We start from the raw sequence: 27,058 nt of genomic DNA on the forward strand, positions 1-27,058 counted from the left end.
GGAGAGTAAAGAAGATAGGTGGAGAAGGTGTGGGTGGGGAGGTAGGGAGGGGATAGGTCAGTCCAGGGAAGACGGACAGGTCAAGCAGGTGGGATGAGGTTAGTAGGTAGCTGGGGGTGCGGCTTGGGGTGGGAGGAAGGGATGGGTGAGAGGAAGAACCGGTTAGGGAGGCAGAGACAGGTTGGACTGGTTTTGGGATGCAGTGAGTGGGGGGGAAGAGCTGGGCTGGTTGTGTGGTGCAGTGGGGGGAGGGGATGAACTGGGCTGGTTTAGGGATGCAGTGGGGGAAGGGGAGATTTTGAAACTGGTGAAGTCCACATTGATACCATATGGCTGCAGGGTTCCCAGGCGGAATATGAGTTGCTGTTCTGCAACCTTCGGGTGGCATCATTGTGGCAGTGCAGGAGGCCCATGAATGGACATGTCATCAAGAGAATGGGAGGGGGAGTGGAAATGGTTTGCGACTGGGAGGTGCAGTTGTTTGTTGCGAACTGAGCGGAGGTGTTCTGCAAAGCGGTCCCCAAGCCTCCGCTTGGTCTGGGTAGGTAGGTTTTGGATTGTCAATGGTTCCTGAATGAGGGCATTTTTCATAATTGAAGACATTCCAGTAATCTTCAGTTAAGTTAGACCCTGTCATGCTGTGTTCTTTGTTCAAGGACATGGATTGTTAACCTAAATTAGGATCTGAGAAAAAGGCCCTTCAGCCCATCAAGCCTGTCAGTTAAAATCAAGCGCAGTTATTATAAACCGATTTTCCAGCCCATATCTTTGTATGCCTCGACATCGCAAGTGTACCTCCTAAATCCTATTGAAATATTGAAGGTTTCTACCTCCAGGCAACATATCCCGGATTCCAACCACCCTCCGGGTGAAAACATTTTTGCTCTCATCCCTTCTAAACCCCCCTTGTTTTTAAATTTGCTCTCCCGGTCACTGATCCTTCCATCGAGGGGGAAAGTTATTTCCGGTCTACCCTGTTTGTCGTCATCCTAGATTTATACATCTTAAATCAGGCCTCTCCTTCACCAGGTCTCCACTGCTGCCAGCAAATTACCCCAGTCTACCTAAACTGTCCAGTCCTGGCAACATTGACCAACTCTTCGTAAAATTTAATCATTCAGCCCCTTGAACCTGTTCAGCTATTCAATGAGATCATGGATTATCTGTGGTCTATATCCTTTAATATCTTAGTTTTAAAAAAAAATGCATCTCAAATTTAAAGATAACTAATCCAGCATCTATTGCCATTTGTGGAAGAGTTACACGCTTTCACCACTGTGTGCACTGTCACTCCTGAACTGCCTGGCCTTAATTCTCAGACACTGCCCCCTAGTTCTGGAATCTCATCCCTCCCTAATTTAAGTTTCATTACCTTTTAACTAAATGTTTACATTTATTCTGTCTGTATGGGGGTTTCACTTGTAATGATGGATGCGGTTGTTTGAGATTCCCAACTTTTTAGTATTATAGTTGCCGTTAAGAAACTGTCTTTGCCTGAGTGTTCAATCATTTGAGTCCCATACAATAATTTTCTTGTTCAAATGTTAAATTTTTGCATTCCAGTCTCTCTACTGGGTGGCTCCTAATCCCATTTGGAATACATGTATTTTCTCAACAATAGCCAATTTTTATCATGGCAGATTATCAGTCATAACTTGTATTCATATTTTTAAAGAACTATCCATTTCCCTTCTTTACCCCCACAAACTGGAAGTTAGAAATTAAAAGGCGTAAGAACTTAAGTTTTCACTTTGAGAGTTTTTTGTAGGCCCTTTTTAGTCTGTGGTGGACATAATGGCTTAAATGCTGAAATCTGTCTTCTGACGCTGATAACTGTACTCAGTATTTGTCTTGTGCTGAGTTGAAGGCTCTGATTATCCATCTTCCATACATTTTTATAAGGAATTTGAATGAGTTATTTGAACTTAAGTTGTGAATTGAAATTGTCCTGTTGGCCTGTGCTTGCATGCTGTCATAAAATCCTATTAACTGTGCAAGTAACCCCTACTGAACTTTACATTAGAAACATGTCTATACCCTTTGACCTGCAGGATATAATGCAGTTGGCCACATTGCCCATTGTAAACAGTATTACTAAAGGTTGTTTGATCCTTGCACGAGTATTCTTGCAAGAGGAAATAGCTTAATTGTGCTTCATGTTCTTACAGCTTTTCTAAAATATGTACTCATTACAATAAATAGCCTGGCTTGGATTCTGCTTGGTTTATATTTGGAGCAAGCTGTGACTGCACAAAATGGGTCAAAGTTAATTTTGTGAACTGACGTCCTTGTGTTTGTTTCTCTCAATTTTGTTTTTTATTTAAAAAAAAATCTTGGGTTGCTATAATTTTACATTTTTAAATGCTGTTTGGGTAAGTAAGCCTATTGTATAGTATTGATATAATCAATAGGATTGGAAACTTTCAAGGAATATGGGAACAGTTATGGTTTACTTATGATTTTTGAATGCTGACTGAGCTATTTCAAACAAAATTGAAAGGAGAATTTTTTTATAAGTTTATTCAGATAGAAGTGACCTTATTAAAATCTTGTATAATCTCTTGATGTGGAGACTAGTTTCTAACTGGAATTCATTGTATGCTATTTCACCTGTCGAAATAACTTACAGGTTGTCATACAGGTATGCTTTAGTAACGCCTGAAACTGTAGGGATACCTGTCCCACATTGGTCTTATCACCACTGATGTTTGCACCATGTTTGCTTCTATGGTGTTGAATATTTTTTCTTTTGGTTGATTTCAGCGCTCCACTGAGAAACTGAATGAAAGTGGCAACTTGTTTCCATATGAAATTGATGGTAAGTTTCTTTTGCCTTTTCTGCCCGATGGCTCCATTAAAGATGTAGTGACAGGTTTCTATGTGTACTTTAGAAATTGACAATTCTTTGCAGCAAGTGGAAGTGGAGCACAGTGAGCTCCAATGAAAAGAAGACTAAACTATTAGCTCCTTGGGTTGTTCAGCCATTCATATGAACCATGATTGCTATGTATCGTGATTCTACTCACCCCTCTCCCATCTAATATCATCTTGTAGATAATGCAAACTGTTAATTAATAGAAATCTATTATTGGAATTTTAATGGCAGGAGCTGAATCCGACAACAGTAAGCAAGACAAGCTACTTGAATAAAGGACTAGAAGTTACCGCAGTTGTTTTAAGGAGAGCCTTAAAATGTGTGAAGTGGGGAGGTGAAGAAATAAAAAAAATCCACAGCTTATTTTCTAAAAGAAGGCATGGTGGGCTGAATTTGTCTCAATTTATCTCTTTAAGCCTTGAAGTCATTATGAATGTCTAATCCTCAAAGACAATACATCCTTACAGAATCTATTTAGGGTCTGACCAAAGTTTGTAAATCGTTCAAACCCCAACCTTTGTATTCCAGACGGTTTTGAGAAAGAGGCCTGTTGTCTTTATGAACTATTATTTGCATTCGTTTTCACAAGTAAAAGGACTTTCATTTCTTTGGCATCTTTCATGATCTTAATTGTCCAAAGAACCAATGGCCAGCTCTTGAAGTATTTTGTTTCGGCCGCATGAGAAGTGTGGCAGTTCATATACGCAGTAAATTCCCACAAACAGTGCTATGGTAATGTGAAGATCTTTGTAACATTGATTAGGATGTGTGATAATTTCCCTGCTGCTCTTCAGTATCCCATGAGTTCTTTAATAGGGCAGTCAGGGCCTCAGTTTAACATGTGATATGAAACCAGATGAACGTCTGGATGTGTGAAAGCCTTTGAAGTGGAACAAAACCACAGTTAACTATCACAGTAGTGATTTGTATAATAAATATCTAAATTGTTTTTCTGCTGTAGTTGCAACCTCTTGATGTAAATCAATATTACATACTAAAACGTCTTCCAGTCTAAAATTGGGCAGTGTTGAACACTCTGTGCCATAGTCCTGCTCACTCAATTAGACTCTGACTTTTCGTAACTTAGTTCCATCATTTGATAAAGCAAATCTCCAGAAACTCCCCTATCCACTATACCAGTGACTATTTTTAAAAACAGAAATACTGTCAGGTGTGAATTACCCTTCACAAACCATGCTGTATCACTATCCTAATCCAATAAGAGCCCAAATGTTTTGTCACACTGCCTCTGACCAATCTCTTCTGTGGAAAGCAAACTTGATCGATTACCATGTTCTGATTCATAACTGAAAAGGAGGTCTTTCGTAAAGCCCCATGGTATTTTGAGTACTACATAGGACCATAGTCAGAAATTTATAATTGTGAGGTTATTGACAACTGATGTTTCAGTTAACACTTTTCTGACTAAGTGCACTTTTGTACATATACAAGTTGTTAGCTTGCAGATTTGGTTTTTAATGCCATTATGCAACAAAATTTGCATTTGTTTAATACTTCTATTGTTTAGTGTACAACAGCTAGGTTCTGCAATAGATGACTTCCTCACAGGTGAACCTCATGTTTCAAATCATTTGAGTCTTTGGAATACATTGTCAGATCTGTTTTTGAGAATATTCAAGATGGATATTGATTGGCAATGGGATAGTGTGGAAGGTGGAGTTGATAGAAACCCCATCAGGTGTTGAATGGCAGAGTAGGCTCAAATGACTTGCATCAGCTACTTCTAATGTACTTGGATATGAGAGAGGCTGAGTAATACATTAAAACAAAACTGTTATAGTTTTCCTTTTAAACAAGCACTTAGAGTGCAATGAAAACATTTGTTAAATTGTTTCTCGAATCGACCTGTGAAACTTCGGCCTTTTATAGCACGGCCTTTGAAAGTCTTCAGAAATGATAAATCATTTTGTTAGCACTTTTGTAAAATTTTCTTGCCCTCTGCTACTGAATGATGACTAAAACAGTTTATAAGTATGCTACATAAAGTACTTTGTGTGTAAATGCACATATAAATCTATGCTACATCTGCATACATGTCTGGGCATAGTTATAATTGGGAGTTGATGATTAGTCATCAACTCCAACTCCAATTGTTTGAGTAATCTGCATTTTCCTCCTCAGGATTAAATCTTGGTATTGCGTTTTGTAAATTTAATCAGCTGTATTAATGTATTTTATAGATTACATAACATCTTGCTGTGCTTTCTGTAAACATTCACTTGATCAAGGTGTTGAATTTGGCAGCTTTTGTTTGGGTTCTTAGTGTGCTGTTTCCTCTGAATGCTGTTATACTTCTAGATGCCAGTGACATTCACAAAAAAATCAGCACAACACCTTGCATCTCCTGAAGCAGAATTTAAATTTAGGACTTGTGTGAGCAATAGTAATGTTAAACATTTCCATCTCCTGATCCTCTAAAGGGAAGAAATCTACAGGATTGTATAAATAAATTAGAACCATAGAAAATTTACAGCTTAGAAAGAAGCCTTTCAAACCATCATACCTGCATCAGATGAATAAACTAAAAGTCCATCTAATACTACATTTTTAGCACCTGGTCAACAGGTCCTGCAGATTACAGCACTGCTGTTATAGATCCGGGATCCTCTTGTAAATGAGTTGAGGGTTTCATCTTCAGTCACCAAACTGCAGTGAATTCTAGAAACTCTCAACCCTGCATAAAAAAAGTTTTTGCCTCATTTTTCCTTCACTCCTATCAATCACCTTTTAAACTGTGCCTCCAGTAATGGATCTCTTTGGGGGAGCAGGCCTTCCTTGTCTACTGTATGCAAATCACTCACTATTTTGTACACCTCAATTAAGCCTCCTCTCGACTGCCTGTTCTGAGGGAAACTATCCTCGCTTATCCGACCTTATTCTTAGTCACTTTTCAAGCCATTGGCTAAATTGAATATGGACTGATTGCACTTGTTTTCCAATACCATAAGAATCTGTTAGCCTTGGACAGGTATAGCTCATCCGTCAAAAGTGTCGAAGATTACAAGTCATCATCTGATGTACTGGAAGACCACATTCCATTCTGTGCCCAATGGTGCAGTTGTACTGATGCCAATAATGGCCTAGGCGTTGAGAATGAGCGCTCAAATCTCACCACTGCAATTCAAAACATTGTGTTCAGTAAACCTGCCACTGAGTTGATGGGAAGAAAATGGTGACTGTTTCATTCTCAAAAGAATTTGCTTTAATTGGCTTGGTACACATACGTGACTCATCTGGTGATCCTTAAATTGCCTAAAGTTGAGCAGGCCGTGTACATGCACAAAATACATTATTTTTAGTTTTGGAAACAGTTTTGTGACTTTGCGGCTGTGCGGTTACTGTTATACTTCTGAGGTTGTGCTAAGAACTGACCCCAAAAAAATCCAGAACTGCCTGAGCCATCTAGTTTTATTTTCTCCATTATTCCAAGGACATAAGCAAAGAATTAGTGTTGAACTGATGTGGTCAGTGTGTTTTGGATTTGGATAGCGCAGTTGTGTGAGATTGGTGGTATAGTACCTATGTCAGTGCAATAGTTGTTGATATGTGTGAATGATTGAGTTCTTATCTTTTTGGAGTTGAAATTCCATTGATTAAATGGAGCAGACTGAAAGGGCAAAATCGCAAGTTATTCCTGGTTCATAAGTTCTTAAATTTTTTGAATTTTTTAACAATAACAAAAAAACTCAGTTTCAGCCCATCTGGTTCGCTAATATCCTCACCCAATTTGATATCTGCAGCTCCTAATTGAGTAAAGTGGATGACTTGTAACTGTTATCCATCATGCTGCACAGCAACTTAATTTGGTATATCAAACTGTTACAAGAAGGGTAAATGAACTGCCCGTGAAATAGAGAATTAGAAAAGTCATTTATTACTGCCTTTTCAAGGATAGTTAGGAATGAGCAATAAATACAGGCCAATGATGTGCACATTCCCTGAATAGGTAGTTTGAAACTAGTTGGCTTTAAAATTGAGAATTTCCTTGAATGTGTTGAAATGTTGATTTCAAAAAGTGCTCAAAGTTGACTACGTTACACATTAGGCCAGATTTAGTTTATGGCTATAAAATTTGTACAGCACTTCTTTAAAGACGTTTCTCTTTCCACTTTATTTCATTTTTCAATTCTTGAATACTATCTACTGCAAATTTCTATAAAATGTGCTTCATTTTAAATTTCTACTTTTTCTTCAAGCTCCAGTTTTGAGTGGGTAGTAGCAATGTACATCAAGGAAAGATGTAAGCTGCAATCATTTTTCTTGAATTAGATTGAGTTACCTTGCAGGTGAGCCAAATGGAATAAATTTAACGTTTCATGGAAGTTTTTATCTTATGATTCTATTCAGTATCAAACACCTCAGTCTTAGCTCCGAGCCACCCAAAATCTGTTTGTCTTCACATACACTCCAAAAGTTGCCTTTATCCAAAAGCAGTAATTGTATAAATATCAGTCATATCTTGAGGCCCGAGTAGGTAAGAAGGACAGTCGGTTATCGTAGTGCTGTTGACCTCCCTGAAGAATACACTGTGTATCTTAATTTCACTGCTGCCTTTCCATTTGTATGAATGTACCATCATAAAATTTTGCAACAGAGGTAGGCCTTTTGACCCATCATGTCTGTACCAGTTCCTGAAAAAGCTATCCAGACAGTCACATTGTCCAACCCTATCTCTAATAACCCTAACCCAAATGAATCACATTCAAATATATATCTGGCTCACTGTTGTAACTTCCTATGGAATCTGCCTCCACCACTTTCCCAGGCATCTCACCCTAAATCCTAACAAGATGTTTCTCCTCACTACACTTCTAGCATACTTAATGACAGTCTTGAAATTGTGACCCCAAGTTACTGACTGGACTTTTAAAAAAAAAAAAAGGCACTTTCTCAAGGTGGGGGCGTTCACTGTTCGGCCAGCATATGTTGCCTATTGCTGAACAATGATGTACTGAGTGCTGAATTCCTTGATTATCTTTCAGAACAAGTAGCTTAGTTATTCCATCTTAAAGGCATAACTATGTCACAGCTTTTGTTTGCACATAGTTGAAAATGGGCCATTAGGTATGTCAATGCTGGTAGAAAATAAATGGACTTCATGTAGACTGCAAATTTTATGACCTAATTAAAAATTAACCTGTATTCAAAGCTGTTATTGTAGTTTTAATATTGATGTGATAGAGTATGGTGCTGAGAGACCATTCTATTGTTACAGTATTTTGTGTGTATGAATTGTTTGTAATTTGAAATGTTTTCTCTTGTCCAGTTTGTTCGTGATTGAAAACAGTCAATTTCTCTCCACCTTTCTCTAACAGAAGAAAGTCCATGGACACTTGTAAACCGGACTTGCTCAACTAAAGCTGAGACAAACCGCAATGTGGCCTTTCCTTTCTCGACATGTGCGTTTAACCATAGCCTGGCTGATCGTGTTGGGCTGCAATGGCAAATCAACACAGATAAAACCTCCGTTTCCGGCTGGATCAGTGAGTTGAGTCTCAGTGAGAACTTGAGTACACCTTTGGCTCCTCCCACAAAGCGACATTGCAGGTCTCTTTCGGAGCCTGATGAATTATCCCGGTGCCGATCTCCGTGGAAACCCTGCAGTTCTAAGGTCTGGACTCCTGTGTCAAAGCGGCGGTGCAACAGTGGTGGTAGTGCAACCTTGCAGCGCTGCAACAGCCATGGAAGTGCCACACTGCAGAGAAGCACGAGCATCAGTCTGCTCCAACAAACCAGTAAACACACATTATCACTCAACAACAGTATATTTAATATTACCAGCTTCAATACTTCTCCAGTACCAAGGCCCTCCTCTGCCAGCAGTGGATTTGTAGATAGTAGTGAGGGAAGCACATCGAGTGTACGTTGGAACTCTGCAGGTCCATTTGACTTTAACCCAAGACGGCGGCTGTCACTTTCACAAGAACACATTACAGAAACGACAAATCTCCTGCCTTCAGCCAACAGCACTCCCACTTCCACACCAGAGCTGAGCCGTCGACAGGGATTGCTGCGATGTCGCTCTCAACCCTGTGTGCTGAATGAAAGGAAATGTGGGTTAAAGCGAAGGCGTGAGGAAGATGTTAGGTGGACACGACCCTCTTTGGACTTCTTAAAGATGACACGGGTGAGTTGGATAAAGAATCTTCATGGTTCTGGGAGTCTAGCAAAAGAAGTAGAAATAGTTTATGTGCACGGACTTTGGAATATCATAAATGTTCTTGAAGGATAGTGAAGATGAAAATTTGGGCAACCAAAAGTATGGAAGTTCCAGTACTTTAGTCCACTTGTAACTTTTTAAATGGACTATTTTAATGTTTGTCTTTTCACCAGGATCTAGTTTAACAAATTTGCAAAGACTTAAACAGTTTCATGATCTTTGCACCCCAAGCCATGAATGAATGTTTCACTTTTTTGGCCAAATCTGCTTGAGAAATTTTTTTGTGGTGGTATTTATATTGACATTGATAAAGATTGGAAAAATTTTGCAATTACTTTAAGGAAGGAAGATCACTGTAGATCAAGAAGGTCAAACTGTCATGGGTCTCAAATTTTAACTATTCCATCACTTTGGTTCAGCATTTTATGGTCCAGCAGATCCTTTTGCACCAGCATGAGAGCTATTTAGCTGAAATGCACTACAACTATGCAGGGTTGCTTCTAAATTCCCATGTGTGGTGATTTGCCATACATCCTATTATTTCTTGTCAGATTGAGTCAGATTTCATCTTGGGCCAGGTGATGAGGAAGGAATTTCTGACATTTGGGTATTGTTTTTGCCGTTCATCATCATGAAACCATCTCCAATCGGACAATAATTTGTAGCACAGTCGATTGTCCATCTACTGAGGAATTGGGGCCAAGTGATAATTGGTTCTTTTGTGTATCTTGGAAAGTGACAATTTTGGCATTTTTGAAAGTTTCTGCAGGTTCTTCTCTGCAACATTCTACTTGATCTTGGGAGACCAGTGTGTTTGAAGAGCTGGTAGACAATGAGACCGATTAGTCTCTTGAACCCTGTTATTATTTGCATTGTTTAATTTATTTATACATTAAACTAGTTTTGTGTGGGCTGTATTTAACCACCTAGGAACACACTTCTCCAAATGAGTTTCAGAAAGCTAATGCTAAATTGCTCAGTATTTACATGTTAGCGCCTCAGGTTGAGCTTAAGCCTTTTTGGATGTATTTAATATTTTGGAATTCCGTTGGAAAACTGACTCTTAGTGCATAGCTTTAATGATTTTTGTATTTGGGGAGGAATCTTTAGTCAATTTTAAACATACAAAAAATTAGATTTTTTGCCTGTTTTGACATTCTTGAAGTAGCAACAGAGGCCCTCAATAGTGCTGACCACTAATTATGGTCGTTAATATATTCTGCTCATGTAAGGTGGCTAAAAGCTAGCTCCTAGGGCTAATGTCATTTACTTTAAGTAGAATTTTTGTGTAATTGAAAATGATCATCAAAATGCTAATGTATGGAGTAGGCTGCTAACTGTTCTTGTGTAAAATTGTTTTTCATTGAGTTATCATCCTCCTCATCCAATCTGCACTTGGCATTTTTAATCTGTACTCTGACACCAGACCACGATCAAAAGCAAAGATGAATGCTAGAAATCTGAAATAACAAACTAGCAAACTGTTGGGAACGGTGGGTCAGGCAGTATCTGTAGAGAAAAATTGACATTTTTCATCAGATTGAGAAGTTAGAAATGGAAACGATTTTTCCAGGTGAAGGAGGGAGGTCTGTTAGAATGTCAAAGACGGTAGAGATTAAATGTCAGAGTTGATGTATGAGGAATTGGTAATAGGACAAGTAAAGAAACAAATGTACAGTGTGCTTGGCAGATTGAACAACTACAGATGGAAAGCAAAATTCAACTGAAACCTGCAAAGAATAAGGAAACAAAGTGGGGCTAGGGGGCAGAGACACAGCCAAACTTGAAATCTGTCAAGTCCAGATGCTGTAAACTCCTAGAGAGATGACATGCTGTTCCTCAAGTAGACTTTTACTTACTGGCTAGAATACTGTCATTGTCATTTAATGTCTCACTTCTTCATACAGCTTCCCTTTTGTTCTTGTTCCAATTGCTTCCTTTCACTTAAAACATCACATTTTGTCTGAAGTGAGTGAAGTTACAAAGGTCATCAAGATGAACGTGCTGTTTGACCAGCTGAGTGTTCCTAATTTTGTTTTTATTTCAGAAGACCAGCATCTGACGACAAATTTGAGCAGAAATATTCTTTGAAATATTATCTGATTCAGTTTATTGTTTAGCTACTTGGTACAAGTTGATTCTGATCAGATCCTGCTGTATTGGTCTTGGTATTGCTAAATGACAGCATGATTTACAATGCTCCATTTATAAGAGCATACACAGTTGGGTACAGCTCAAAGTAACTGCACATTATTTATTCTAAAATGCTACTTGAACCGCAATGGCTTAAAGAGAGCAAGATTAAGCGGCAACAACAGTTGGCTTGCCCAACTTGAGAATGCAGTCATTGAAGTAAAACCAACAAATACTTCAATCTTTACTCGGTGATTGTAACTTCAGAAATTTTAACCATGCGGCTTCAAGGCTGAGGGGAACAGGAAATGCATACAGTCTTCATACTGGGATCGTTCTGCATCATTCAAGCTTCGTAATGGATACATTTCAGGTTAGAGGTATGCATATGCTGGAGGAACATGGAAGCAGCTCACCACGAATTGGTTTCCAGCTGGCTGACTGCCAGCATATCTTGGCTGGGTGCTGAACAAAAACAGGGCTTGCTGTTGGTGTTCAAAGAGCAGCTGCTTTGCAACGCGTCTCTCTAATTTCTCTTTGGAAAAGAGATTTCAGTTCCCAGAAGCCACAGTCAAGCAGCTACAAAGGGCAGAATTAATTGGGTAAATCAGTGGTGTGAAAAGACTAGCTTTTTCGCATTCATTGAGCTCTGGTGGGGGTGGGGTGGCGGGGGGTGTGTCCCCATCTTCTGGTAAGGATTAGCAGTCTTGTCCTTTGGTTTATATCCTGTTTACTGTCCCATCCTCCAAGTTGTTCACAATTTCTTTGTGAGCCAGTTATGCTATTGCCTGAGCAGTAACTGTGAGCAGCGCACAATTTGACTCCAAATACAATCCTAATTCACCAGCACAGGTGAGCACGTGTGCCTGCACAGACGTGTTTTTATTCATTCTCAGAATGAGAGCATCACTAACTAGACCGAATTTTATTGCTCATCCAACATATTGCTGTTGGTCTGGAGTCACATGTAGGTAAGGATGATCGTTTCTGTCTGTAAAAGACATGAGTGAATCAGATGGTGGGTTTTTCCAACAGTTGACAATAGTTTCATTGACTTGAGACTTGTTAAACTCCTAATTCCAGATTTTCCTTGATACGATATGTAACCATCTGCTTGGTGAGGATTTAAGAACAGAAGAACTAGGAGCAGGAGTAGGCCACTGGCCCCTCAAGTCTGCCCTGCCATTCAATAAGATCACGGCTGATCTTTCTGAGACTCAGCTCCACTTACCCACCAGCTCACCATAACCCGTAATTCCTTTACTGTTCAAAAATTTATCCAGCCTTGCCTTAAAAACATCCAGCGAGGTAGCTTCAACCACTTCACTGGCAGGGAATTCCACAAATTCACAATCCTTTGGGTGAAGAAGTTCCTCCTGACCTCAGTCCTACGTCTGCTTCCCTTCATTTTGAGGTGATGCCCTCCTGTCCTAGTTTCACCTGCTAGCGGAAACAACCTCCCTTCCCTTAACCTTTGTTTCTGTTAGATCTCCCTTCATTTTTCTGAATTCCAATGAGTATAATCCCAGCCTACGCAGTCTGTCCTCAGAATCTAACACCCTCAACTCTGGAATCAACCGAGTGAATCTCCTCTGCACCCCCTCCAGTGCTAGTATGTCTCTCCTCAATTAAGGAGACCAAAACTGCACACAGTGCTCCAGGTGTGGCCTCACCAGGACCCTATACAGCTGCAGCATAGCCTCCCCGTTTTTAAACTCTATCCCTCTAGCAGTGGCAGATAAAATTCCAATTGCCTTTTTAATTACCTGCTGCACTTGCAATCCTACTTTTAGCAATTTGTGTACAAGGACACCCAAGTCCATCTGCACAGCAGCTTGCTGCAATTTTTTACTGTTTAAAACACAGTCCATTTTGCTGTTATTTCTACCAAAATGGATGACCTCACACTTATCAACATTGTACTCCATCTGCCAGACCTTTGCCCACTCACTTTGACTATTTATATTCCTCCACAAACTGTCTTTTGCTTTGTCACTCACCTTAGTGTCATCTGCAAATTTTGACAGCACACTTAGATGATTTGGAGTTGGGGACTGTGTAAATTGTAAACAAGTGTGGTCCCAACACTGATCCCTGAGGCACACAACTAGATACTGACCACCAACCAGAAAAACACCCATTTACCCCTACTGTTTGCTTTCTACTGGTCAACCAATCCTCTCTCCATGCCAATACATTCCCTGTAATACCATGCAACTTTGTCTTACGTAGCAGCCTTTGATGTGGCACCTTGTCAAATGCCTTCTGGAAATCCAGATACACTACATCCAAAGGTTCCCCACTGTCCACTGTGTAAGTAATGTCCTCAAAGAATTCCACCAAATTAGTTAAACATGACCTGCCCTTCATGAACCCATGCTGGGTATTCCCAATGGGACAGTTTATATCCAGATGCCTTGAGGATGGTGTACATGTTGGTAACGGCTACATTGAGCCCTGTTTGCATACCGAAAAGAGCAATATGGACAGTATGTCTGTTTTAACTCATTGAAATAAGTGGCCGGCAGTGTCCTGGCAAAGTATGGCTAACCTACTGGATTAAAATTTAAACAAAATCTGGTGGTTAACTGTCAATCAGTATCAACAGATGCATTCTTCATGGCAACATGACTGCCAGTCAGATCCCACTGTCATACAGTATAAATGTTGGTTTCCACGTTGAATTAGTATTGTTATCCTGCTCCTGGGCACCACCTATTATGGAGCATAGTGATCATAAATCCTTTCAGTTGCCTGCTTATTCCCCAACAGTGAACTGGAAACTGCAGGTTTGTGGAGCTGTGAATGGATTTGGGTGTGGAATTGTTAATGGATGTGAAATTGCTTGCTTTTGTTCAGTACGCAGATTACCTTTTGCAGTAATTCATTAAGTTGATGTGTTTTCTATTCTAGTTGATACCCAAGTATTAAAAGATTTGCCTGGTATCCATAAGCAATAAAGCAATGAAATATCAATTAAGTGTTGAGTTCTATCTTGGCGATACGGGCACAATCAAGATCCTAAAGAGATTCTGCGGGGTGATGGTGAAAAAGATGAAACAATGGACTGAAGCATTCGGCTCTTCAGGTGATAATGGGGACTGCAGATGCTGGAGAATCCAAGATAATAAAATGTGAGGCTGGATGAACACAGCAGGCCCAGCAGCATCTCAGGAGCACAAAAGCTGATGTTTCGGGCTAGACCCTTCATCAGAGAGGGGGATGGGGTGAGGGTTCTGGAATAAATAGGGAGAGAGGGGGAGGTGGACCGAAGATGGAGAGAAAAGAAGATAGGTAGGGAGGGGATAGGTCAGTCCAGGGAGGACGGACAGGTCAAGGAGGTGGGATGAGGTTAGTAGGTAGGAGATGGAGGTGCGGCTTGGGGTGGGAGGAAGGGGTGGTTGAGAGGAAGAACAGGTTAGGGAGGCAGAGACAGGCTGGGCTGGTTTTGGGATGCAGTGGGTGGAGGGGAAGAGCTGGGCTGGTTGTGTGGTGCAGTGGGGGGAGTGGATGAACTGGGCTGGTTTTGGGATGCGGTGGGGGAAGGGGAGATTTTGAATAGTCTAGTATTGAATAATCAATAGTCTAATCCTGCTTTCTCTCCAAAACCTCTGATCCCATTTGCCCAAAGTGCTGTATCTGGCCACTTCTTGAATGCGTTGTGTTTTTTTTTCTATCAACCATTTCCTGTGGTAATGAATTCCACAGCCTCCCCACTCTTTGGGTGTAACATTTTTTCCCTCATCTCCGTCCTAAATGGTCTATCCTGAATCCTCAGACTGTGACCCCTGGTTCTGGGGATGCATCATCAGGAGCATCCTCCCTGCACCTACCCTGTCCAGTCCTGTTAGAATTTTATAAGTCTGAGATATCCCTCATTTGTCTGAATTCCAGCAGAAATAATCCTAACTTAGTCACCGTAACTTCCATCCTGTGATTGTGCACATGCGGTATATATGTATCTGTGTATGGAATCTGAGTAATCAGTCAATTGTGCAGAAAATGGCTATGATTGCCCAGAAGCCTCCCTCTGGTTTGCAATGGTGGCTAAAGTGTAGCAAAGTGAGGTAATGACAACTGCTACTAGGGTACCTGATGATTCACATGACTGTGTATGTGAATGCACAGCAGTTGGATATTGGTGGAGTGAGTTCTTTCATGGTCTGGTATTGGGTACAAATGACATTGGGTCCTGTAAAGTGGTGTGGCGGGATTCTGTTGCGGACCGCCATCATGCAGGGTGCAGTCAAGGAAAAGGTGTGGGCTAGTTATACCTGCAATATTCTGACAGGACTTTGTTGAATAGAAAACCTCTGACTCGTTTTGCACAATAATGGAGAGCAAGCAGAGATGTTACAAATATTGCCAGCTCTAATTTGGAAGGAACCACGTGCGTTCATCACCTATGATTGTCCTCTCAGCTCTGGGCAGAATGGCCCATTGTACCTGCATAGTTAGCTCATTGAGTTTTCGTACTGAAGCACAGATGTCTCACACTTGCCTTACTGGTGTTCAACATCAAAGAAAAAGGTTGCAGATACTGAAAATCTGAAAAGTACAGTAAATACTAGAAATATTCAGCTATGGGATTGTGTGGAGAAAGAAAATTAATGCTTTAGCTTGGTGAAAGTGGGTTAGAGGTGTACATGTAATAAAGCTACTGAAAAGAGAACAAAATGAGCTACCAGGGGTAAAAGACTGGAGAAATGAAATGACGAATCATGGTGTAGTACAATAATAGGGCAAGGGAATAAAACAAAGGATGTACCTCTTGAGGCAAAAGTGGAGGGTGGGAGGTAGAAATGCAAACTCAATACTGACAATTGCCAACCAAGTTGCTGTTTCTCAAGCTTAGTGTGGCTTAATGCAAGATGTTGAGGGCAGGGGTCAAATTGGGATTGGAGTGGAGATTTAGATAAGTCCTGTCGGTACTTGTGAACTGAATAAACACCATGAAAAATATTGATACCTGCTGAGACCTGTGTTTCCTGTGTCTCTTCCTGTTCAGACAATTTGTTCTCTATCTCTCGGATTCTACAAAGCATTCTGTGTTTTGAGGGAAATGATGAACTAGCTTGTATAAAACCCTTAAGTAAAAAACATTCACCTGCATCACTCCCTGTAGATGTTTTCTTGAAAACAGTTTTATAGATCACCAAAGATGTGACGTACAGCATAGAAACAGACACATTGGTCCAACTACTAGTCCCACCTGTCTGCATTTAGCCATAATCCCTCCAAACTTCAATTCATGTGCCTGACCAATTACCTTTTAAATGTTCTAATTGTACTTGTATCCACCACTTCTGGCAGTTCGTTCCATACATGAACTTTTTTTTAAAAAAAAGTTGCCCCAGTCCTCCAATATTTCACCTCTCATTTACAATAAATATGCCCCGAGTTTTCATTCCCACACTAGGGAAAAGACCCTTAACATTAACCCTCTTTGCCTCACGAGTTCAAAGTCACTCCTTAACCACCACCGTTCTGTGAAGAAAGTCCCAGATCTTCCATTCCCGGCAGATCTGTTCTGAAGCCTTTCCAGTTTAATAATATCCTACCTATAACAGGGTGACCAGAACTGGGCAAACTACTCCAGAAGAGGTCTTGTAGAATTAAAGCAGTAGCCAGATGAAATCAGCCAGTAATTGATCTGAAAAATAATCCCTTTATATTGGTGTACTCCTAGCAGCCAAACAGAAAAATAGGCACAATTAGCCCTTTTTTCCCCACCCTTTGTCTTCAGTGGCCATGCTATGGTCACTCATCTGGAACTATGGCAGCAGAGAACTGTCTGCAGAACATCAGTCAAGGTTCTATTTTGTCATGCATTGCGTTGGTACAAATGCTAGAGGATACAAATCTAACTTTCCATGAAGCATAGCTTCGTCAACATTTGAATCAATTTGATGCAATCCCTTTTATGGGAGTGATCTTTATGTTGCTCGAATGGCCAGTTCATAGTCATAGAGCTGTACAACACAAACAGAACCTTTTGGTCCAACTCCCCCATACCAACAGGATATCCTAATTAAATCTAGTTTCATTTGACCATATCCCTCTAGACCCTTCCTCTTCATATACCCATCTAGATGCCTTTTAAATGTCATTGTACTAGCCTTCTCCACTTTCACCATTCCATGCATGTACCACCTTCTGCATGAAAAAGTTGCCTGAAGACCCGTTTTGAATCTTTACACTCTTAAATATTCGTCGTCTAGTTTTGGACTTCCCTACCCTGGGGAAAACACCTTGTCTATTTATCTTCTCCATTACCTTATATACCTCTAAGGCCACCCCCTCAACTTCAGATACACCAGGTAAAATTTGCCCACGGAAGTTGTAGAAGTGATTAGCAAATTAAAATAGCCAAAGTTTAAATTTGCATAATTGGGTGACAGATTAATAAATACTGTAGCATTTTCAGAATTGTATTCTTCAAGGCTTCCTTGGCAAACTTTTCTGGAATTTGTGGAGGAGCCATGAGAGAATGATGTTGCCATTCAATAACCATTTTAAGCAGTGATTTTAATACTCCCAGGAAGCTTGCCAGTTTTGCTGGCTGTTAATTCCAATGTGATATGCACCTGATTTAAGGAAGCCAAAGTAATATTTCAGCCAAAAGAATATTTAAATATTTTGGGCTAAACTAACAAAATGGTCTACTTTAGAAAACTCATCAACCTGTATTTTAAACAAAAATATTTGTTATAGTTGGCAGAGAATGTATAAAACACAACTTTACAGTGCAGTATAGGCCCTTCGGCCCTTGATGGTTTCACAGGTCGGTGCAACAAACTGAAGCCCATCTAACCTACACTATTCCGTTATCGTCCATATGTTTATCCAATGACCATTTAAATGCCCTTAAAGTTGGCGAGTCTACTACTGTTGCAGGCAGGGCATTCCACATCCTTACTACTGAGTAAAGAACTTACTTCTGACATCTGTCTGAGATCGATCACCCCTCAATTTAAAGCTATGTCCCCTCGTGCTAGCCGTCATCATTCAAGGAAAAAGGCTTTCACTGTCCACCCAATCTAATCCTCTGACCATCTTGTATGCCTCTGTTAGGTCATCTCTTAACCTTCGTCTCTAACGAAAGCAGCCTCCAGTCTCTCAGCCTTTCCTCATACCACCTTCCCTCCATACCAGGCAACACCCTGGAAAATCTCCTTTGCACCCTTTCCAAAGCTTCCACATCCTCCCTATGATGCGGTGACTAGAACTGTACGCAATGCTCCAAGTGCGGACGCACCACAGTTTTGTACAGCTGCAACATGACCTCATGACTCCAAAACTCAATCCCTCTTTCAATAAAACCTAACACACCTTACGCCTTCTTAACAACCCTATGACCCGGTATTATCGCTGGAGGGTTAATCTTGACACCCAGATAACATGCTGAGGAGACTTCACGTAAGTATCAAATACTGACCAAAGTCTGAATATTTAATTACTCCTGGTTGCCCTTTGTTTGAGTTATACATAGGGTAATGACTGTCTTGATCATCATTGCCTCTGCAACACCAGTATGCACTGGTGCATTTTTGTCTTATGATTTATACAAATTTGACTCTGCAATGGCCTTGAGCCATGTGTGTGCCACAAAGCTAGCCTAGCTTTCTTGCCATCTTGCTACCAGTTGTTGTGTTGCAGTGCCAGCTAAATAGTTTTACCTTTGGTTGGTGAAAGCAATAACCTTTTGTATGTTTATTGGCCCTTTCCTAACAAGTTAGTCACTTTTCCCGTAAGAGATACAAACATGGAGCAACCTGAAGCAGACAGTACAGAAATTGACAATTTAATGTTGCCGTACGTGCATGGCCATGTAAAAGAATTTAAAAGGGCACTTAAACCCCACACACCCTGAAAAGAAATTATGGAACATTGTGGTGGGTTACAGCTGCATTGCAAAGCGCAGCTGGTTATCATTTGCTGTAGTGTTCCTGTTACACCTCCCACTGTTCTGCACATCTCTTCTGTTCAGCTTCTGCTTGAATGTTTTGCTGCAAATTAATTATCCAAAACTGATGCCCAGGAATGACGCATTGCTGAAATTGAGGGCCTTGTAGATTTGATTAAATATTTTCATTCATGTGGTGAGCACTGTAATGCAGTTTTTTGTTTCTAATTCTGTAACAAAATATGTATTTACTTGATCTCTAAACAAGTGGGTGGTGAGAGTTTTTCTACGACTGTTGTGTAGTGCCTGAAACAGAATATATTTTATATTTTTCTGGACTCCTTTTCATGTAAACTGTATCTTTCAGCAGCTGAGCATCAAATTGAGTTCGTGAGGGGAGATAGTGACTTTGTGGTAATGCCAGGGTACCAATTTGTTCGCATTGCAATTCTTTCTCTTCACTGGACTGTTCAATCTAGGAGTCCTGGCTAATGTTCTGGATATTCAGGTTCAGATTCCAAAATATGAATTCAATTTAAAAGCAATCTGAGTAGGAGGTTTGTGAATTGAATCTCCGTGATGGTGAGCTTTAAACTATTATCGGTTGTCTTAAAAATATTTCTTTTTAAGTTGCTGTATAATAATCTTCCCTCTTCATAAGATCAGAAGCAGGGATGTTGACTTGTGCTAAACATCGCACATTTTATATTGCAGCAGTATGTATCCTAAGTGCTGCAGTACCCGGACAATATCCGATTTGGGCTGATAAGATCCTCATTGCCTACAGGTTTAGTACCAGAGTACTGGAGGATTGCAAATCTTGTGCCCTTGTTCAAGAAGGGCAGTAGAGATGACCCAGGTAATTGTAGACCTGTGAGCCTTGTGTCTGTTGGAGGGAAAAGTTTTGAAAAGGACTGAGAGCGAGGATTTATAATCATCTAGCAAGCAACAATTTGATTGGAGATATTCAACATGGATTTGTCAACTGCAGGTCGTGTCTCAAACCTCATTTTGAGAAGGTGACCAAGCATGTGGATGAAGGTAGGGCAGTTGACGTGGTGTACATGGACTTCAGTAAAGCCTTTAATAAGGTTCCACGTGGTAGGCTATTGGAGAAAATACGGAGGCACGGGATTGAGGGAGATTTAGCAGTTTGGTTCAGAAACTGACTTTCTCTAAGGAGGCAACGAGTGGTGGTTGATGGAAAATATTCAGCCTGGAGTCCAGTTACTAGTGGTGTGCCTCGAGGATCTGTTTTGGGACCACTGCTGTTTGTCATTTTTATAAATTACTTGGACGCAGGCATTGGTGGATGTGTTAGTAAGTTTGCAGATGACACTAAAGTGGGTGGAGTGGTGGGCAGTGTGAAAGAATGTTGCAGGGAGACTTGGATAAACTGCAGAATTGGGCTGAAAGGTGGCAAATGGAGTTCAATGTGGATAAATGTGAGGTGATTCACTTTGGTGAAGAATAATAAGGCAGAATATTGGGTCAATAGAAAGATTCTTGGTAGTGTAGATGTACAGAGGGATCTTGGTGTCCCTGAAAGTTGTCACCCAGGTTGATAGTGCTGTTAAGAAGGCTTATGGTGTGTTGGGTTTTATTGGTAGAGTGATTTGAGTTCCGGAGCCGTGATGTCATGCTGCAACTGTACAAAATGCTAGTGTGGCCTCATTTGGAATATTGCGTGGAGTTCTGGTCGCCCCATTACAGGAAGGATGTGGAAGCATTGGAAAAAGGTGCAGGGGAGATTTACCACGATGTTGCATGGTCTGGAGCAAAGGCCCTATGAAGAAAGGCTGAGGGACTTGGGCCTGTTCTCATTGGAGAGGAGAAGGCTAAGAGGGGATTTAATAGAGAGACACAAGATGATTAGAGGATTAGATAGCGTGGACAGTGAGAGTCTTTTTCTGAGGATGATGACTTCAGCTTGTACGAGGGGGCATAGCTACAAATTGAGGGGTGATAGATCTAAGACAGATGTCAGAAGCAGGTTCTTTACTCAGTGATAAGGGCGTGGAACGCCCTGCCTGCTAATGTTGTCAACTCAGCCACATTAGGGGCATTTAAACAGTCTTTGGATAAGCAGATGGATGATGGTGGGATAGTGTAGGGGGGTGGGCTTAAATTAGTTCACAGCTCAGCGCAACATCAAGGGCTGAAGGGCCTGTTCTGCACTGTATTGTTCTATGTTCTCTAAGTGGCAAGGATTATTTGCATCAATTGAGAATCTGACCATTGGCTCTTGACATTTCGTGACATTTTCATCGCTTAATCTCCTACGTGTATCCTGGGGTTACTGTTGACCAGAAATTGAACTGAACTATCAATATGAAGACTTTTTCCTAATTCATTCACAGGGCATGCATATTGCTGGCCAGGTCAATACTTATTGCCCAACCACATTGCTATGGGTCTGGAGTACATGTTGGTCTGATCAGGTAAACATGACAGATTTCCTTCCCTAAAAGATATTATTGAGCTAGATGGCGTTTTCCAATAATTAGCAAAAGTTTCATAGTCATCACTTCAAATCTTAATCCCAGAATCAAAGAACATGTCAGCAGCTAGGAATCCTGCAGTGAGTAACTCAGAACTAGACTCCCTAAAGCCTGTTCATCCACTACATTGTGTAGTTATCCACATTGAACTCCATTTGCCACCTTTCAGCCCAATTCTGCAGTTTATCCAAGTCTCCCTGCAACATTCTTTCACACTGCCCACCACTCCACCCACATTGTGTAGTGGAGTAGTCACCCCTTATTCTGATGTGTCACGTTAACATTGTTCAAGAAGCTTCACACCATCCAGCCCAGAGCAGCACCCACAAGTATTCACTCCCTGCACCTGAACATAGTAGCAACAGTGTATACCAACTACAAGATGCACTGCAAAAATTCACTAAGGGCACCATCATGCAAAAGGACAAGGACAAAGGCAGCAGATACATGGGAAACCCACTACTTGCAAGTTCCTCCCCAAGCTACTCTGCATCCTGATTTGGAAATATGTTGGCACTCCTTTAGTGCTGCTGGTTCAAAATCCTGGAACTCCCTTAAGGACCCTGTGGGCCAATGTATGCCATTTGGACTGCGGTAATTCAAAGGATCTCTTTAGCACTTTTCTAAAGGTCAAGTTAGAATTGATAAATTCACACCCACCCTGTCACAAACACATTCCATGAGTGAAGGAAAGTCTGTCCCCTCTTGTCCCCACATGTGACTTCAGATCTCCACAGCAATGTTGTTGACGCATCACTGTTTTCAAGGCAACAAATGTTGCCCTTTCCAGTGGAGGTCTACATCCTAATGTACTGGTAGAAGCATCACACAGAGGCTGATAGACCAATGTCAAGTGAAAGCAGAGGAAGTAATCCATTGACTACTAGAGTGATTGAAGAAAGCACAAAGGAGTCTGCTGTCAACACCCAGAGCAGATGAAATGTTTTGACACCAGATTATATTATGAATGCTTAGGTGCTACTTGGAAGTAACTAATTGGTGTAATATCTTTTTGAAGATTACCACCCTGCCTCCCCAACATCTAACTATTTTGGTGATTATTTCTGAATTTACTTTGACTTTAAAATAGGTTGAGAGATTGAATTTTAAATGCATCAAGCTTTTTTGAATTATTTCTTCCTTTTTAAGGGTGCTTTTTAACTAGATATTTAAATTTTTTTAATAAAAGAACCAAAGCAAACAAACTGGAGTGTAAAATCCACTAACAGCAGTGGAAGAGGACAAGAATTTTGTATATGCATTGACACGGGACTGTGTAGAGTTAAGAACATAATCTTTAATGAATGTTGACCTTTTTGAATTCAGTTGAGATCATGATACTTACCATCATGTACTATCTTGGTCTTACCCTGCCTGGAATTCTGCATTCACTTGTAAATATCAAATCTCAACTATTTCTGCTATAACCTGTGTTTTGTTAGTGCGTATTGGCTGTGACACAATTGATTAATAGTGGCTGCTGTTTGGATAACGAACATTTTACTATACGGTATAGCAATATTCTGAAGCATGAGGTCACAGCGCAACTATTGTGTTATCGGAGAACTACCTGTAAGATAATATGAAGGGGTAGAGTGCAGATTTCTCATGTCTAAACTTGAATTAATTGCTTGATGTTTCCTTGAGTTAAAATGTTTTTCTCTTATTCGGGAATCCAAAACAATGGCAATAAAATTCAAAAGAGTGGTAGGTGTGGTTGAAATGTGGATTTGTATTTAAAATGCCTGGTTCTTGGGTTTTGACCATTCCATTGATTTTAGTTAAATGTATTTGAGCATCAAGAGATATGAAACCAAAGCAAGCAAGTGGAAATGAAGTAGTCAGAGCTAATGGGAACTGCACATGCTGGAGAATCTGAGATAACAAAGTGTGGAGCTGGATGAACACAGCAGGCCAAGCAGCATTTCAGGAGCACAAAAGTTGATGTTTCAGGCCTAGAATCTTCATCAGCAAAGGGGGATGGGGAGACGGTTCTGAAAAAATGGGGAGGTGAATCAAAGGTGGATAGAGAAGATTAGGTGGAGAGGAGACAGACAAATTAAAGGGGCAGGGATGAAGCCTGTAGAGGTGAGTGTAGGTAGGGAGGGGATAGGTCAGTCTGGGGAGGATGGACAGGTCAAGGGGGCAGGATGAGGTTAGTAGGTAGGAAATGGAGGTGCAGCTTGAGGTGGGAGGAGGGGATAGGTGAGAGGAAGAACAAGTTAGGGAGGCAGGGACGAGCTGGTCTGGTTTTGGGATGCGGTTGCGGTGTGGTGGGGGGGGGGGGGGGAGCGGGGGGTGGTGAAGAGATTGTGAAGCTTGTGAAATCCACACTGATATCATTGGGCTGCAGGGTTCCCAAGCGGAATATGAGACACTGTTCCTGCTACCTTCAGGTGGCATCGTTGTGGCACTGCAGGAGGCCCAGGATGGATGTGTCGTCTAAGGAATGAGAGGGGGAGTTGAAATGGTTGGTGACTGGCAGTTTATTGCGAACCAAGAGTAGGTGTTCTGCAAAGCGGCCCCCCAGCCTCCGCTTGGTTTGTCCGATGTAGAGGAAGCCACAGCGGGTACAGTGGATACAGTATACCACACAAGCAGATGTGCAGGTGAACATCTGCTTGATATGGAAAGTCTTGGAGCCTTGGATGTGGGTGAGGGAGGTGGTGGGGCAAGTGTAGCACTTCCTGCAGTTGCAGGGGAAAGTGCTGGGTGTGGTGGGTTGGAGGGCAGTGTGAGCAGACAAGGGAGTCCCGGAGAGAGTGGTCAGATTGTAGATGGCGGAAGTGTCGGAGGATGATGCGTTGTATCCGGAGGTTGGTGGGGTGGTATGTGAGGACGAGGGTGATTCTCGTTGGCGGTTATTGTGGGGCCGGGGTTTGAGAGATGAGTTGTGGGAAATGCGGGAGAATCAGTTATGCTGGAATTGAATGACCATATATTTGCAGGGCTCGATAGTCCATCCAGTCCTTATGTTATTGAAATGGAGGAGTGGCAATCGGTAGAGTAAATGGCAGTGAGAAGGTGACTGTAGAGAAATGGTGTAACATAACAAGATGACCGGCAATGGGAGGAGAGACTGGAAAAGAAAAACCAGAATCGATGCAATTGGTTTTATTCTGAATCCCATGATGTTTGTGTACATGGATTCAAGCTGTTTAGATAGACCCTTTCATCTTCAGAGGTAAGGCTGTTAAATTCAAGAATCTTTCTTCCATACATACCTTTCCCAATTAGGTTACCTTTCAACTGATCATCATTAATGTAAATTTAAATCCCACCATCCCTGGATTTAAATTAAGCTAAGCATGTGTTCCATGCCCTCACCACCAATCCCCACCCTACCTGGCCCAACCATGACAACCAAAAAGTTAGATGGGCACTCCTACCACCAATCATGGCATCGTAGGTAATCCTGTGAAATTGGAAATTGTCAAATAAATGTGCAGTCTTGGTCGGAAGAGCCTTAATAGTCTTGACCAATATGGAATACATTGAAGCCAAAATGCCAGTCATGATTAGGAGTTTTGTAAGATCTGTCAATTAAAGTCTGTTATCTCTGCAATTGAAGTAATAACGTAAATCAGTAAGTAAAACACTTAAAAAGGCATAAGACAGGAAATTACGGGCTAATTAGCCTAACTTCCAGCTTTTGGTAAGATTTCAGAGTCGACGGTGAAGGATGAGATTTCTGAATACTTGGAAATGCATGGTAAAATAGAATGAAGCCATACTGATTTTGACAAGGGGAGGTTATGCCTGAGAAGTCTGTTAGAATTCTTTAAGGTGGCTATGAATAGGTTAAACCAAGAGTCGTCAATGGATGTTATCTACCTGGACCTGAAGGCCTTTGACAAGGTGCTGCTTAAGAGGTTGCTGAGTGAGATAAGGGCTCGTGGAGCTTGAGGCAAGGTGCTAGCATGGATAGAAGATCTGGCTACCAAAAAGCAGACAGAGGGGTTAAAAGGGTCTTTCTAACGATGGCAGTCTGTGTCTGATTTAGTTGATTTTATTTTCACATGTATCAAAGTGCTGTGAAAAGCCTTGTTTACAGGCAGATTGTAGTAAGCAAGGATGTATAGATCAGAGGTTGTAAACAGACTTAGAGGCAGACAGGTAACTTTACGCAGGGTGTGTGCTAGGTGAGATGAATGTTAGCAACATCATTATTTGAGGCTAAAGAGTCCATTCAACAGTTTGATAACAGCCAGAAAGAAGCTGTTCCTGAATGTGCTTGTGTGGGTGTGCAAGCTTCTGTACCTTCTGCCTGACGGAGGTGGTTGTACGAGGCCATTACCAGGGTGCGATGGGTTTTTGATGTTGGTAGTCTTTCCATGGCAATGAGCCGTGTAAGTAGAATCCATGGATGGAAGGTTGGCTTCCATGATGGTCTGGGTGTGCACACCACTTTCTGCATTTCTTAGTCCTGGGCAGAGCAGTTGCCATACCAGGCCATTGTGTACCTGGACAGTACGCTTTCAGTGGTGCATCTGTAGAAGTTGGTGAGGGACCTTTTGAACATGCCAAATATCCTGGCTGGCCAAGGAAGAAGTGGTGTTGTGTTGCCTTGACTGTCACATCTATATGGGAAGTCTAGGACAGGCCATTGGTTATTGTCACTGAGGAACTTGATGCTCTTTGCTCTCTCAACCTCAGCTCCATTGATGTAGAAGGGTGTGTGTCCTCCTTTCTCTCTGAAGTCCGTGATTAATTCTTTAGCTTTGACGTTGAGAGGTTGTTATCATTGCACCATGTTACCAAGCTCGCGCGTGCTCGCTCCCTTCTGTACTTTTGGGTTGTTAGATTTCCATTCTACCACAGTGATGTCATCAGCAAACTTTGTAGATAGCATTCATTCAGAATTTGGAAACAGTTGTGCGCGTGCCGGAAGTACCTTAAGCAGCTGAGGATGCGACCTTGCGGGGTCTCCAGTGTTATTGTGGAGGAGCTGCAGTTACCTGTCCTCACTTCGGCCTGTGGGTCAAAAAGCGGAGGATCCAGTTGCAGGGTGTGGAGATGAGACCAAGGTCGCAGAGTGGAAATCAGTCTGGAAGGGATAATGATGAATGTGGAACTGTAGTCAATGGGCAGGAGTCTGTAGATGCCCCTGTTATCCAGATGCTGTAGAGATGCGTGCAGGGCTTAGGGATATGGAATCTTCTGCACACCTCTTGTGTTAATAGGCAAATTGTAGGGGATCAAAGCAGGCTGGGAGATGAGTTGATATGGGCTGTGGGTCATGGCCCCTCTGTGTAGTACTTCATGATTAGAGATGTGAGCCACTGGGCAGTAGTCACTTGAGCACATTGCATGTTGCTTTCTTAGGTACAGGGATTGGTGGTCGTTTTGAAGCAGGTGGGGACTTAGGCTTGTAGGAAAGAGGTTGAAGCTGTGGGTAAATACCTCTGCCAGTGGAAACTTCACCACTCTGGCTAAAGAATCTTCAGAATTCATTGCCACAG

At 41.4% G+C, this 27,058-nt stretch overlaps 1 protein-coding gene across 6 annotated transcripts in view; it reads left to right on the forward strand.

The window, feature by feature from the left end:
• Nucleotides 1-27,058, forward strand: part of LOC125458211 (protein FAM53A-like) — a 129,083-nt gene that overhangs the window by 44,325 nt on the left and 57,700 nt on the right. For all 6 annotated transcript variants that reach the window (XM_048543266.2, XM_048543257.2, XM_048543301.2 and 3 more), the window contains 2 exons: nt 2,764-2,818; nt 8,212-9,023. In XM_048543266.2, the coding sequence (XP_048399223.2) occupies nt 2,764-2,818; nt 8,212-9,023 (867 nt within the window). The remainder of the gene's footprint in view (nt 1-2,763; nt 2,819-8,211; nt 9,024-27,058) is intronic.

Source organism: Stegostoma tigrinum, chromosome 1, assembly GCF_030684315.1.
Source record: "Stegostoma tigrinum isolate sSteTig4 chromosome 1, sSteTig4.hap1, whole genome shotgun sequence".
NCBI lineage: Eukaryota > Metazoa > Chordata > Chondrichthyes > Orectolobiformes > Stegostomatidae > Stegostoma > Stegostoma tigrinum.